Source organism: Schistocerca americana, chromosome 1 (assembly GCF_021461395.2).
Source record: "Schistocerca americana isolate TAMUIC-IGC-003095 chromosome 1, iqSchAmer2.1, whole genome shotgun sequence".
NCBI classification, from domain to species: domain Eukaryota; kingdom Metazoa; phylum Arthropoda; class Insecta; order Orthoptera; family Acrididae; genus Schistocerca; species Schistocerca americana.
Genome location: NC_060119.1, coordinates 1,006,341,779 through 1,006,358,455, shown reverse-complemented (window position 1 = coordinate 1,006,358,455; position 16,677 = coordinate 1,006,341,779). Strand labels below are relative to the sequence as shown.

Here is a 16,677-nt window from a genome sequence, read left to right as displayed (position 1 = left end):
TGGAAGATAAAAGATGGGTGTATAAAAGTAACATAGCTGTTTCTGAGGGAGAAATTTCAGATAGATTGCACCAAATAGGGGCCCTTGTAATTGGCCGGCCGCGGTGACCGAGCGGTTCTAGGCGCTTCAGTCCAGGCACCGCATGACTGCTACGGTCGCAGGTTCGAATCCTGCCTCGGACATGGATGTGAGTGATGTCCTTAGGTTAGTTAGGTTTAAGCAGTTCTAAGTTCTAGGGGACTGACGACCTCAGAAGCTAAGTTCAATAGTGCTCAGAGCCATTTGAACCTTGAAATTGAGGAAGGTCTGTTGGGAAAGAAGACACTTAATTGTGTAAGTAGTACTTACAGAACAAAGGCAGACATTACTGCTGTTTTAATGGATACTAGTGAAATCCTCTCCCATCCGTTAAAGAATCGAACTCCCGTGTATAAAACGTCGAATTTCTGCATCTGTGTCTCACAAAACGATGTACTTTTCCGTGTATATTCAATAGTATATGTAAATACTATCTGCAAAATATGTTGCGAACGGTATTACTAGGAAAGAAGTAATAAATCTATACGTCATGCTTGATGCTGCATGGACAGCGGAAATGTATTAAGCGATAAACGTGTCTCCTTTCAGCCGTTTTTGGGGGTGTCACCAAGAAAAAGTTCCGTAAATATTTGGAATTATGCGTTGCAAGTTGCAAGTCACACACTCTCAAATGCTGGATGAATATACTCTCGGTAATTAGCGCACCATGAGATATGTTGCCTCAAGAAATATATACAGTTTCTAATGGTACTACTTGACGTAATGGTAGCGTATCTCGAAATTTTCCCTGTAAATAAGCCTTGAATAAACAACAAGAGCAACTTGGATTTTGGATGGATTGAGCTTCAATTCTATACTAATTATACTGCTACGTCTAGTACCTTTGTAATGACCATTGCAACTGCAGTGTTTGTTCTTTCGGGATGACACGGCAATCCGCCACATAATGTTTTCTCTAGCATTCAAAATAAATCAAGTTTGGTTTCCATTTAATCAAGTAATACTGGCTGATATTGAACGAGTAATTTAGTTCAGAGACAAGTTATTTAGCATCTCTACTGAGAGAGAACGAGCGAGCTATACATTGTGTTTTTAAATACAGGTCAATTGACGGTCGCGTTCAACTGCTGTGTTGTGTGCGATGGAAATGAACCGACCACGCGGAGTAGCTGCACGGTTTGAGGCTCCATGTCACGGATTGCGCGGCCCCTCCCGACGGAGGTTCGAGTCCTCCCTTGGGCATGGGTGTGTGTGTGTTGTTCTTAGCACAAGTTAGTTCAAGTATTGTGTAAGTCTAGCGACCGATGACCTCAGCAGTTTGGTCCCTTAGGTATTCACACACATTTGAACATTTTTGGAAGTGAACCCTACTAAATAAAGAATGTCCGTGCCTTTTCACTGACAGCCTTATTCTTTAATCCGAGTGGGGGTTGCTGCACAACGGTTTACTTTACTGTGTCCTTTTACTAACCTACGCTACTGAGTAATTGTGTCCGAGCGCGTTTAGGTACAAAGCCACTTGACACAAGACTTACTCACTGCTTCATCCGCCAAGAGCTATCTTACAACCAAGACATCAAATTTCTTTATCTTTGCCTACCTACTTTCGATGTTAAGTTCACGGTTGATCTTATTAACTTTTATGTTTACTTCCAGTCGACATTCTCTGCTCATTAGACAGTTCATTTCATTGAACAGTTTCTGTAATTCTTCTTCACTTCACCTGAGGCTACCAGCGTCATCAACGAATCTTATCACTGGATTCATTTTTCGTAATGTTAGTCGAATTCTTTAACCTTCTTTAATTTCCACCGTTGCTTCTACGATGTGCAGGTTGAACAGTAAGAGAGAACATTTATACCCATCAGTCTGAGCACCTTTCTCATGATCTTTCGTTCTTATACTTAACCTCTTGGTTCTTTTATATGACTGTTATCCGTCTTTCGCTTATTCCTATTTTTCTAAGAATTTCTAACATCTTGTTCCATATTACGCTGTCGAACAGTTTTATAGGATAAGAAATTTGTCTGATAAACATGTAAACGGTACTCTTTAGTACTGCACTGTATAGCGCATTAGAATCTGTTGAGTTATCTGGCAAGCGGAGGGTGGAATAATGATAAAGCATACGAAAAACTGGTGATCGAATATACCGAAGTACAGTAACAAAGATAGCGGGGAAATGGTTAGCTGCTAAACCAAGGCGATTTAATCAGAAGATAGAAGTTGCCATTGGTTTGTCTCGGATTGGCCTGATAGCTCGCACCTTTTGTTGGTCACTGTTTTTGGCTACCATGTGCGTTATGTGTCCAAAAATTTACGTAGTTTCTCAGATGTAAGTTTCTACCCCTGGGGATTGTTTTCTTGCTAAAGCAAAGATTTGGCAACCAGACTACAGGTAACATGAAGCCCGTCTTTCTACTGAAGTTTGGCCCCGCAGTCACGGGCTTTCGCTTTCAACGGGTGGCGCTGTCTTGTTAATAATCATTGATTACTGAAGCCAGCGCAACTACATTCTTCGTCACACAAGGAATACCGGGTGCGAAAATGCACGGCCCAGTCACATTAATGTGACCACCGCCTATGTTCCATGTCAGCGTGCAGTAATCACTTACAGACGGGAGGTGGCACCGCTAGCAGTGCAGGGTATATCAAGCGCGTCAGGGGACGCAGAAAACAGTACACTCGTTGTTGTAAAGCGCTAACGGTGCTATTTATCTCACGTCCCAAAGGGCATGGTCGTTGGCTTGCAGAGTTTGTGAACTTTTCACGTGCCACCTTGGTGCATGGCAAAATGGCGCTATTCAAAACTGGCGTCGAAGCAACTTCTGTACACCCCAGGCTATAAATGACGGGGGTGAACTACGACCTTGGAGATGTGTATGGGCAAACAGACGTGCAAATCATGATAAACTGACCGCCCAGATGAAACAAGGTCCTGCCAACAGTGTCTGCTCAACGACTGCTCTGTGAACGTTGGTGTGGATAGTCCTCCGCCGTCTTAATAGACATGCTGACTGTTGTTCATCGGCGGTGAAGGATAGAATTTGCTCGTCAGTACCGCAACTGGACGACAGATAACTGGCGATAGATAACCATTTTAGATGATTGACGTTTTATGCTCCATCACACACATGGCCGCTGACATGTACGACGTGAAACGCCTGATAGCAGGCAAGCCGAACAATCGCCGGAAGAGTTCAAGCCGGAGGAGGGTGCGCTGTGGTCTGGGGAATATTTTCTTGGCATTTCCTGAGTGATTTCGTCATTCTTGAAGGCACAATGGATCAACAAAAGTACGAGTATGCACCTACCTTTGGGAGCCATGTCCATCCCTACATGCAGTTAGTTTTTTCTCGGTACGAAAGCATCAACCAACAGGACGATACAACGTGCCACACAGCTCGCAGTGCACGTGCGTGGTTCGAAGAGCACCAGGATGAGTTTGCCATACTGCCCTGGCCACCATATTGCCCAGATCTCAACCCGATCGAGAATCCGTGACCACCTCGATCGGGCTGTATGCTACATGGATCCTCAACTGAGAAACCTAGCACAGCTGGCCACGCTACTGGACTCAACATGACTCCACATCCCTGTCTATACCTTTCAAAACCTAAATGACACACTATCTGTACGTCTCGCAGCGAACGGCGCTGCAAAATAAGGCCATTCAGGTCTTTGAGAGCTGGTCGCATTAATTTAACTGGGCAGTGTATATTCTGTATTCATTTCTTTATCTTTGAAACAGCCCTCTTGCCACCCAGAATGCTCCTCTAGCAGTCGCATACAATTAGTCGCATACAATCGATAGTCGACGATGGAGTGTACGTGCTCCATAGAAATAATGCAAAGTCTCTGAGTTATCATTGGACGTCGCATGAAAGAGCATAGGCTTTTCTTTTATCAGGAATGCGTGAAGCAACATAGTATAAATATCGACTATGTAAACTATGACACCGTGGTGATATCGCCATATGATGAATAAACTCTTTGAAGACGAGACAATTCAGTACTACAATCAGTAGCACTAGGAAGGAAGTACTATGTGCATTCAGCAGAAGATGGCGAAGAGCAACGCTGTTTTTGACGAGGAGTCCGTGGTTAGGTGAAGCATGTTTGTGGACAAGCATCGGAATTGCTTTTACTGTGACAGTTTAGCGACACAGAAAACCCCTAATCGTTTTCAAAGTCAAAAATAGAGCTGCATTGTCCACGTGGCTGCACATTTTGCAAGGGCAGACCATGAAAAATCATGAAGAAGAGAAGTATCGCAAGCGGATTATCTTAACAAAGTGGCTCTAGATGGTTCAAATGGCTCTGAGCACTATGGGACTCAACATCTTAGGTTATAAGTCCCCTAGAACTTAGAACTACTTAAACCTAACTAACCTAAGGACATCACACACACCCATGCCCGAGGCAGGATTCGAACCTGCGACCGTGGCAGTCCCGCGGTTCCAAAGTGGTTCTAGACTAATTATTAAGAGTGCGTTACAGGAATGTTGTGAATTAGAAAATAATTGGTGCCTCTAAAAGAAATATACTGCACCAGTCTGAAAACAACCGGAATAATGTGTCTTTACTGATTTAAAGAAACGAATAGTAAAAGGAGTCCTTTATGTAAAATTTACGACATTATGGACGAAGACCAAAATATTTTCAACTGTCAGATCACAGTGATGACTTTTATGAAACTTTTATAAACAAGTCAGTTCTCTCCTGACCCCATGCATCACCATAGTTTCTTTAAAATCCCTAAAGACATTACTAAAACGAACCATGCCTCTTTGCTTACAGCATTTTCTTGAAACCGTCATTTTGATAACTTGAACAGCTTTTCTAATTTAAGGTGTCTCAGTAACGTGGTGCACCCTTTATAATGTACTGGAAATTTTATCGTAAAATTATATTTGTCATTGTTTTCAGTTGTACCAAGACGTTTTCTTCATGACCGTTAACAGGTACTGCTTCATTTTCCACTTCCGCAGAGTGCAATATAAGCTGTGTCTCTCTACGCCTCAAAAAACTGTTTTCGTCGCTTAACACATCCTAAACTTAACTGATGTTTAGCGAAGAACAAAAGAACTAATTTTGCTTAGCCATTAATTTTTCTGATAGTTTTTTATTTTTTCCTCATTTCACTACTCTTTAGTTTTATGTTTAAAAGAATATGTCAAAATGTTATTTTTAGGTTTTAAAATTTCTTCATCATTCTTGTGAAACATTTCAAGCGACATGTGACGATACATATCTGCAGGGAATCTAGGCAAGGGGAAAAAAACATTAAAATTTATTTGTATATTTCGTCCAAAAGATGTATGCAGATTCTGAGAAAAGGATTAGTTACTTCTCCTTAATAACTGTCACTTTTAAAAAATCCTGTAAAGCTATAATAAACATCTATAAAAATTCGAGGAAGATGGTAAAGAAAACATTTCACTTCGTCGTTTACTCTTTTTTCTCTTTCTGATACTAGGTTAAATGAAATATTGAATTCCAGTACTATTTTCTGGACGGTCTAATATCATACTATATATATTCACTAACTGTCTACGTATTTTCCACATAAAAATGACAGTAGTAACATTTTTCCTAATACCATTAGTCACATATCTATAAGAAGAATAGAAATGAGAATAAAAATAAAATATGCAAAGAAATAGCAAAGTACAACGGCAACACTAAAGACAGAAAGGTTAAAAACCCACCAGATAATGGCGTAACAGTTCTAGAAAGAACGTAAAGGTCACTTGATCAATAGCAGACCGACACGTTTCCGCCAACGTCAGCATCAAAATATTCTCCTATAGATGTAAACGTTAAAATCTGTTAACGGTGAGTACAGAATGTTTTCTATTTATTGTACGTTCTGCTAACGTTGCATAGAGAGTGAGAAGATCTACACCATTTCTTACTGATCACTGCTATTAACCGAAGTTAAATTACAGTCGAATACCATAGTTGATGGAATGGCTCTACTCGACTACTATAGTTGATATAATGGTTCCACTTTCGAAACGAAGTGTTGTGACTAGGAGCTATTTGTGATTGTGTTGCAGGAGATAGTAGTGATCGTGTTGTTTAGCTAACATGTTTTCCTTTAATAGGAATAATCGATGTGGCATTAGGCGAGATTCATATCTAAAACTAAAACACAGGAGGACGGTTTCTACTACTCGCCTCAGCTTATGCGCGTCATATCAACGTTTGTCGAAAACAGTAAAATTCCTACCTTTACTTAAAAATTCCCTATCCGTATCACGCATTTAAAAGCTGCCGTTTTCGATGCACTACCATTACAGAGAAATTAGTATGTCCCTAGCTATAGTCTAACTCATTCCTGATTATCGATCTGGTGGGACAGTTTGCAAGTACGTACTTTACATTTCCCACAATGGACGGAAAGTTGTATAGCGTATAACTAAAATAGAGCATTAATTTTATTTTTACAGATATATGTTCTTCGAAAGCCCGCAGCTGTGACATAGATGAATTAAATGATAAAACAGTGCACATAACAATTTTTCATGTATAGTACAGTTTAGAGTTTCGAATTATCAAGGACAAATAAGTACATTGATATTTGATTATGTTTGCGTGTTTCTTCTTCGGCCTCTCTTTCTCTGCAGACGACTTTTTGTGGTTTACTGCAATTGGGAAAATGGAAATTATGTATCTTGTGATTTTTTTACGGGTTAATGTTGGAAAATCTATTTATTGGTGTTGTGCCTCTTTCCACATGAAAAAATCCACACACATGAAACTCATCACTCACACTGTTTCTGTGTCGTATGAAGATACAACGACAGTATAGCTTCGCGAAGAATTTGGATACCATAAGGGCAGGTACATTTTTCATGAATTGCATTATCATCTTACTGAATACTTAAATGATTTATTGTGGACCATATTTTATTTCATACTATTTTGTTGCAAAAATTGAGTGAAGTGTATAAAAGAATGAACATATTTACGGATTTTCTCTACTTATTATATATACGGGAAAAATATTTGAAGAAATTAATCGAGTCCCTATCTACGTTGTCACTGAGAATTTTTTTTCTTGATTGTTGTGGTGTACAAAAATTTGCAGATACTCTATTAAAAGGATTGTATGTGATTTCTGGAAGTGATGGAGAATGTTTTTATGTTGCTATGGTTGATTTTGTGAACTGGTTAGCAACTCACATAAAAAACACTGGACATCCATTCTGAAACGTGGAAGAAGGTCTTAAGATATTTAATCACTTCCAAGAAACACATACAATGGATAGAGAAGATTGAAATTTTTGTACACCACAAAAAGCAAGCAACAAACTTCTCAACGACTGATTTATATTGACTGATTTTCTGACTACAGTAAAGCCACAAAAAATAGACTACAGCGCAAGATAGGCGGAACATCTCAAACGCAAACTTCATCTAAAATTCCAATGAAAATAGATTTATTTTTTATTTATTTATTTATTTATTTATTGTTCCGTGGGACCACATTTAGGAGAAGTCTCCATGGTCATGGAACGAGTCAATACATGAAATTATAACACGATTGTAGAAACACATAAAATGAAACAAGTCGTTAGTTTAAATAAAGAAAATCAAGAATGTAACACTGGAATTTGCTTAATTTTTTATCTCTTCCAGGAGCTCCTCGACAGAATAGAAGGAGTGAGCCATGAGGAAACTCTTCAGTTTAGACTTAAAAGTGTTTGGGCTACTGCTAAGATTTTTGAGTTCTTGTGGTAGCTTATTGAAAATGGATGCAGCAGAATACTGCACTCCTTTCTGCACAAGAGTCAAGGAAGTGCATTCCACATGCAGATTTGATTTCTGCCTAGTATTAACTGAGTGAAAGCTGCTAACTCTTGGGAATAAGCTAATATTGCTAACAACAAACGACATTAAAGAAAATACATACTGTGAGGGCAATGTCAAAATTCCCAGACTATTGAATAGGGGTCGACAAGAGGTTTTCGAACTTACACCATACATAGCTCGAACAGCCCGTTTTTGAGCCAAAAATACCCTTTTTGAATCAGAAGAATTACCCCAAAAAATAATACCATATGACATAAGCGTATGAAAATATGCGAAGTATACTACTTTTCGTGTTGAAATGTCACTTATTTCAGATACTGTTCTGATGGTAAATAAAGCGGCATTTAGTTTCTGAACAAGATCCTGAACATGGGCTTTCCACAACAGCTTACTATCTATCCGTACGCCTAGGAACTTGAACTGTTCCGTCTCGCTTATAACATGCCCATTCTGTCTGATTAAAATGTCAGTTCTTGTTGAATTGTGGGTTAGAAACTGTAAAAACTGAGTCTTACTGTGATTTAGCATCAAATTATTTTCCACAAGCCACGAACTTACTTCATGAACTACATTATTTGATAATGTTTCAATATTACACACAAGATCCTTCACTACCAAGGTGGTGTCATCAGCAAACAGAAATATTTTTGAATCACCTGTAATACTAGAAGGCATATCATTTACATAAATAAGGAACAGCAGTGGCCCCAGCACCGACCCTTGGGGAACGCCCCATTTAACAGTGCCCCATTGGGACTGAACATCATTACCACTCTCAATATTGCGGAGGATTACCTTCTGCTTTCTGTTCTTAAAGTAGGAGGCGAACCAATTGTAAGCTACTCCCCTTACTCCATAATGTTCCAACTTCTGCAGTAATATTTTGTGGTCAACACAGTCAAAAGCCTTCGTTAAATCAAAGAAAACACCTAACGTTCTCAACCTTTTATTTAATCCGTCCAAAACCTCACAGAGAAAAGAGAATATAGCATTTTCAGTTGTTAAGCCATTTCTAAAACCAAACTGTACATTTGACAGCAAATTATGTGAATTTAAATGCTGCAGTAACCTTGTATATACAAGCCTCTCGATAACTTTAGCAAACACCGATGGCATAGAAATAGGTCTATAATTGTCAACATTATCCCTGTCTCCCTTTTTATAAAGTGGCTTCACTACCGAGTACTTTAATCGGTCAGGAAACCGACCACTGCTAAAGGAAAAGTTACAGATATGGCTAAGTACTGAGCTAATATACGTGGAACAATACTTCAGTATTCTGCTAGATACCCCGTCATATCCATGAGAGTTCTTGGTCTTTAGTGATTTAATTATTAACTCAATCTCCCTCTTGTCAGTATCATGGAGGAGCATTTCAGGTAACAGTCTCGGAACACTTTTTTCTAAGAGCGCTATATGATTCCCTGTTGGGACTAGGTTTCTATTTAGTTCACCTGCTATATTCAGAAAGTGATTATTAAGTACTGTACATATATGCGACTTATCAGTAACACGGACATCCCCACTACGCACTGATTCTATATTCTCGACCTGTCTCTGCAGACCAGCCACTTCCTTTACGACTGACCATATGGTTTTAATTTTATCCTGAGACTTAGCTATTCTATCTGCATACCACATACTTTTCGCCTTCCTAATAACTTTTTTAAGCACCTTACAATACTGTTTGTAATGGGCTGCTGCATTTAGATTTTGACTGTTTCTAACGTTTTGATATAATTGCCACTTTGTTCTACAAGATATTCTTATCCCTTTAGTCAGCCACCCAGGCTGCTTGTTTGTGCTAGTACCCTGTTTTAAACGTTCTAACGGAAAGCAACTTTCAAAGAGCACGAGAAAAGTCTTGAGGAAAGCATTATATTTATCGTCTACTGTATCAGCACTATAAACATCTTGCCAATCTTGTTCCTTGATAAGGTTTACAAAAGTCTGTACAGCAACTGGATCAGCTTTCCTAAAAAGTTGGTAACTATATTTAACATGTGTTGAAGCACAAAAATCTTTTAGACTTAAAATTTGTGCATCATGATCTGAAAGGCCATTCACCTTTTTGCTAACAGAATGCCCTTCTAATAATGACGAATGAACAAAAATATTGTCTATGGTTGTTCTACTGTTCCCTTGCACTCTCGTTGGAAAGAATACGGTTTGCATAAGATTATATGAATTAAGGAGGTCTACCAGCATCCTTTTCCTTGCACAATCACTTATACAATTAATATTGAAGTCACCACATATAACTAACTTTTTGTATTTCCTATAAAGTGAACCAAGAACCTCCTCTAGCTTTAGCAAAAATGTTGTGAAATCGGAGTCTGGGGATCTATAAATAACAACAGTAAGAAGTTTAGCTCCACTAAATTTAACCACACCTGCACAACATTCAAACACCTTTTCAGTGCAGTACTTTGAAACATCAATTGACTCAAATGGGATACCGTTTTTCACATACATGGCTACTCCCCCACACCGCAAAGAGCTCCTAGAAAAGCTGCCAGCCAACCTGTATCCTGGTAAAGGAAGCCTCTGAATTATCTCCTTATTTAAGAAGTGTTCAGATATGCCAATAATTTCAGAGTCAACATCTATAAGCAGTTCACTAACTTTATCTCGAATACCTTGTATATTTTGATGAAATATACTAATTCCCTCATTAATCGGATACCCAAGCTTTGTAGAAAGTGGTTTCTTTGTTAGAGAGACTTCCCTTAAGCAGGAATACCTATCAGCTGACTTCATTTGGTAATGAAGTAAAATCTCGATACCCGTCGTGCTATGCAAGAAAAAATCGCAACTGGTACAGTGTTTTATTATTGAAATCATGAAACAGAGCAAGGTAGTAGAAAATTTATTTTATTTTTCTATTTTGGCCAACTAGGAATCATATGATAATACTTTCCCATTTCCCATTTTCCTTTCGTCTCCTATTGATACATCTTTCCACCACATCTGTTTTTTCCGTCAGACCACACATAATCTACTTCTGCCTTCGGATCCTTCTGTTGAACCATTTCCTGCTGAAAATATGCCTTTCTGCTGCTTCTTTTGCCTCTGTTTTATGCAGTTATCAATTTTATTTTACATGTCCGATCCAGCTTCTTGTTATCTTACTTTTCCAGAGATACGTGAAGAACTGTTTGTCGGACAGTTAATGTTCACACTTCATAAATAACGAATTCTTTTCTTGTTTTTGCTATTATTTTAACATACCTCATCGTTGTTTCCTAATTTAGCGGCCACTTTGCTTCTCATTGCATCACAAATTTCCACTCACATTTCTTCTCTATTTTCAAATACGTGCTACGGGAAACTTGTTTTACGCGCTTATAATGCAGCAATGACGATTAAAATTCAGTATAACAGTGTCGATCTCAACAAATGTTTATTATGATGGCAACCGGTATCGGTCTACAATTTAGACAATCTTCAGGCTGCAAGCATCATGATGGCGGCTGGTAGCGGTGGATGGAGGAAGACCCATAACAACACCGACGATAACGGCTGTCGTCCGTGTTCTTACAGATCTCTGTCGACCGTACAAGCCGCCATCATGGTGCTTACGGCGTGAAGGTAGTGTAAATTATAGATCGAAACCGGCTGCCAATCATAGTAACTATTTGTTGCGATCGAGACTATTTTACTCAATTTTAACATCTCACACCGATCACTGTCAAATCTCCATTGAAAGAATGCTTTCTAAAATTTTAAGCTACAATGTAGGTTGCCCTCATTTCTAATCGAGTGGTTTCGTCACCTTGAATTTTATTGTGCTGCCTGACTACTGGTGTTGTTGCAGGACTGGTGGGGTCTGGAGAAGCTGCGGATGCTGAGAGCCGCGTGCTGGGCGTTTTCGGCCGCGAGGAGTGGAGGGACTCTGGTAAGCTGACACAACCTACTACACACCAGCAAAGCCAAAGAAGAATGAAGGAGGGTGACAGCTGAACACTTTGATAATATTGAGAATATAATTTTCTCTCTCTCTCTTTGTCTATTTGCTCTTTGAGACGAACCAATACGTTGCGAATATCGTGCTACACTCTACCAACAGAGATATCCAGTCAGACTTTCCCATTCGTGATTGCTATGATTTAGTCGTTATGGGGTAAAAACTCTTGACACCGGTTACCTGTAGTTCCTGATCATGAGCCTTACGAGCTAGCTCTCTTTTTCTTCATACTTATAGAATTTTAGGGTCAAAGTACGATCTTAAAGAAATAAGGCGAAATTCGATTTTCGAGCGCTCTTAAGTACAAGACATTTTGTGCTTGTTAGTACAGTCAGCGATAGCTGAGTGCATAGCATAAGAATTTTACAGTCGTAAAATCACTGGTTCGAATCTCGTTTGTGGCAACTTTTTCCCATTTTTATTTAAATTCCATATTTAACAATTATTGAACTAAGAATTTTTAGAAAAATACCGTATTTTAATTTTAATTACTAGTCTCATGAAAATAAATTAAAAATTTATACATGCATGCAAAATTCCTTATTGTTAAAATGAAACGATTTGTACACGGTGTCTCGGAAGTATTGTCCATTATTCAGTGATATGGCAGCAACAGTCACTTGAAGTAAAAAAATTCGTATGGATATATGCCCAGTTCCGAATTGTTTCCTAGACAGAACACACTTAATGTTCCTTGTTATTTATTTTCTGCATTATTCGGTACATTGTCAGGTTCACCCATGTACACACGTACAACACTAGGACAAAATTACATCATGCTTTTTACAGCACGCGTTTTACAAAGTATCAATCGAAAAATACGTATTTGTTTCACATTCACCTCTAACATTATCGTGCTCGTCATGTTATAGTTCACAATAAATATCCAAGTATCTCAAAGTCAACTTCAATGCATTTGTGCACTCTTGGGAGAACATGTCGTGTTGCTTGTCTGAGTGCCCCTGCATGTACCCTAATGAGGGCAGCAGCGTCCATGATGCGACCTTTTGTTTGCTCGCCTCAGATTTCATACAACCCCATAAACAAAAAGCTAGTGGCGTAAGGTCTGGCGATCTTGCTGGTCAGCTAATTGAACTACCAAGACCAATACAGCGATTGGAGTAAGTGTGGTTTGGACGTTCCTTCACACGCCTGGTAAAGTATGGAGACGCTCCGTCATGCCTTCGGCGGGCTAGTTTACTGGCAGAACTACCTTCTGAGCACAGGGGCTGAAACAACGCGGTAGATTGGACAGGATAAAACGTTAATGAGGTTAGGTGAGTAAAACGTGCGTACCACCAGCCCAAAAACAAACCTAAATTAATTGCGTTATATCTCGGAAACCGTTTGAAATAGAACATTCGTCCAGATGAAGATATTTGCAGCAAATGAGCGTTCTTGTTACGTCCCCGAATAATATTCTTTCTGGGACACCCTGTTTAGACGTTTGTATGTCTGTGCTCGGAAATCTTTGATTTTTTAATGGCGTTGTTTCTCGGTATTTTTTGAAAATTGTGTCTTCCTGCCTTGGGAAATCGACCGCCGGGCACCGAGCTTCAAATTCTATGACGATAAAATACTGGAAGTCAGAGCTCGTACGGAAAGATATAGGTGTTCGTTTTTTCCGCCCACATTACGAGTTTTGAATAATAGAGAATTGTGAAGATGGTTCGATGAACCCTCTGCCAGACACTTAAATGTGATTTGCAGGGTATCTATGTAGATGTAGATGGGCTAAGAAAATTGAAGAGGGCCAGGGCCATAAGGTCTCTTTGTAAGTCTTGTAAAGTTTAGCTTCCATTTTCTTGGTGTTTTGTATCAGATACTTTGCATCTCGTGGGACTCTTGCAGAGTACGGGGACGGCGCTGGCGGCGCGGCGGACAACCTGGCTCAGCCGTCGCGCGGCCCCCGAGAGCTGGGCGCCAGGTCCCACAGCGACAGCGCCTGCCTGCCGCCAGGGGCGCTGCCCGCTCTACACGCCGTTCTCGCTCTGCAGCTGCAGCTACTGCTGCTGCGGTGATGGACCATCACGTCTACAACATAACCACTGTACAACTTTTGTAAAATAAACCCAGTCTCCCAAATCATGCGCTTATCCAGATTATTTACAACAAACCCGCACCTCTTGTCCTTTTAACAGTGTCATACGAGTTACTGTAGAATGGATAAGAAAGGAGTTGGAAAACAAGTATATGTTCCACAAGCCAAAGCACTTCTCGCTACAGGCAGATTCGATGCTTTATGACATAGTTATTCAAGATATGGTATGACTTCTTGCAGGATGGGAATCGTAAGACTGGACCTAGAAAAAGAAGTATGTGGTTCACAATTCAAAGCCTATTCCGAACGTGACAGATTCGACACTTTATAACCCAGTTCTGTGGGTTAATGCAGAGCTGAAACTATAAGAACGGATTTAAAAAACATGTATGTGATCCACAGTTAAAAGCACTTCCCAAAAGATACAGATTCGATACTTATGACCTAGTTCTTGACGGTATGGTATGAGCTACTGCGGAACCGAAATTGTAAGACTACCTGGTCCACAACTCAAAGCACTTCCCGAAACATACAGATTCTACGCTTTTTGATCTAACCCTTGACGATGTCACATGACTCTGCAGAACTGAAATTGTAAGGATGCATCTAGAAAAACAAGTACGTGGTCCACAGTTCGCATCATTCTTTCGCTACATGCAGAGTCGGCACTTTATGATCGGTTCTTACTATTAACGCAAGTGTCAAAAATATCGTATTTTTATAGCTATTACGAAAAGAAGTACTTTATTTAATACGTTAACAGAAAGCATTCCTTGAGTTTTCCAATAATTTATACTTGGTGAACCCACAAATCGGCGACAAAAATTCGGAGTCTCGTTAAACTCCTTGTGGCAGTACTGTCCCGTCAGCATATAAAATACCAAAACGAACCGTTTCTGCCGTGATACAGGGGCTTTCCTTAGGGAAAATAAAGATTAATTGCGGCGTGTGTGCTGCAGTATATCACTCTTTTAAAGGTGTCACTAAACCAACGATGTCATATAAGGTAGACTAGCGATTTTTGGCTTCTCTTCCTCGAGTTCAGTCTCGACTTCTTTCTTAGCCATTCTAGATTTTCACTGTATTCCCCACTCAATTTGATGAGATGAGTATCCATTCCTGCGGAACACTGTTCGTAGTTGGTGTAGTTCCTCGTCGAGGCTCTCCTAGTGTGAATGTGCTCGAGCTCTACGGACCAGTCTTTAGGACCGAATTTCTTTGTGGCGGGTGGTGATGGCTGGAGGCGTGGAGACAGAGGCTGGAACACCGGGAAGCACACAAATAACCGTCACAATACCTAGGAAGGGCGGGCAGAAATTGAAACCTGATCAGTTTACTTAATTTTAAAAGTTTGAAAAAAATTGTGTTTTGTAATGAATTTTTCTACTAGATGTCGTAGACTTCGTAAGTGTTCTAAGTTTTTCAGTTAAACTTAACCACAAAATTCAAGTGTCAGAAGTAGATAGCACTTTCCACAACGAATATCATATTAACCTTATCAGGTTCATTACCTTGCTTACATATCAGTATCCGTTCAGAAAGTATGTTGTGAGGAAAAGTCAACAATAATAAACAAATTCTGCAATTTTTAAATTCTTTGTGATGGCCATTAAGCACCCCCAGCTTGGTAGCAGACGTTATTGAAAATTCTTTGATATTGCTAAGAGGACTCTAAAAGATATTTTCAGATTCTGGACACTACTTACACATCAGCTCGTTTTTACAAAGTGTGTTGTTAGTACAAGTCAACAAAAATGGACAAATATTTTTTTTTAAATTTTTTATTTGTGGATATAAAGTAACCTCTCTCATAATGTGCATTACGGAAAACGCGTTGGTATGGCCAGCGTTAATCAATCGCGACGAGAGAAGTTGAGAGGTCCTACAACGTTCGCACAACTAGCGTTGTTTCCCTGAGTCTACCAGCAGGAATCCACGACCCCCAGAGCCGGCCGAAGTGGCCGTGCGGTTAACGGCGCTGCAGTCTGGAACCGCAAGACCGCTACGGTCGCAGGTTCGAATCCTGCCTCGGGCATGGATGTTTGTGATGTCCTTAGGTTAGTTAGGTTTAACTAGGTCTAAGTTCTATGGGACTAATGACCTCAGCAGTTGAGTCCCATAGCGCTCAGAGCCATTTGAACCACGACCCCCAGAAGCTCGTCGCTGATACCTAGCGGGCCACGAACCGCCAACAAGCTGTGTCGCCCACAAATACCATGCCACATATCGCCTTGTTCTCTCCTAACACTCACCAGTGTTATTTTAGGAAAGACTGGTAGGCTCATAAGGCAAGTGAGTATACACAATCGCAAATCTCGCAACACCTGATGAACGGCTGGCTCTTTTGTCAAAATTTTGAGCATAAAATGGAAACAACGCCTGGGCAGAACTTTGTCTAGCCGGTCGCGGCAGTGTCTTATGAGGCCGCTACCCTACCGTCACACGCGGCCCGTTGTACCCCGACTAATGGCAACCAGGACGCCGGGGGCCTCTAGCCGCATGCCAGTTTCATGTTTTCGTGCTGCTTCAGGATTTCCGTTGTCACTATTAATTGGAAGTTTATAACATAAATAATTTCTGCTGGTTTTGGTATAAGGGACTCGTGAGCTCCGAGGGCTCGGTACGGAACAATAATTCGATTAGGATTTAATCGGTTTGTTACGCCTGTTACCTTCGTTCTGTGTGAATACCTGCGAAAAACCTGAAAAATGCAACCACAAAACGTACAAGACAACACACAAACGGAAAAACAATGACGTGTTGGCCGTCGATGCAGGAACAGCACGGGATGGCATCGTCGTACCCCTCA

The 16,677-nt window shown here is 40.1% G+C and overlaps 1 protein-coding gene across 1 annotated transcript in view; it reads left to right on the top strand.

Annotated features, from left to right (window-relative positions):
* Positions 1-13,895, top strand: part of LOC124595948 (lachesin-like) — a 1,154,458-nt gene extending 1,140,563 nt beyond the window's left edge. Inside the window, exons 11-12 of the mRNA XM_047134873.1 lie at positions 11,678-11,758; positions 13,679-13,895. Of these exons, the coding sequence (XP_046990829.1) occupies positions 11,678-11,758; positions 13,679-13,848 (251 nt within the window). The 3' untranslated portion in view covers positions 13,849-13,895. The remainder of the gene's footprint in view (positions 1-11,677; positions 11,759-13,678) is intronic.
* Positions 13,896-16,677: the final 2,782 nt, after the last annotated feature.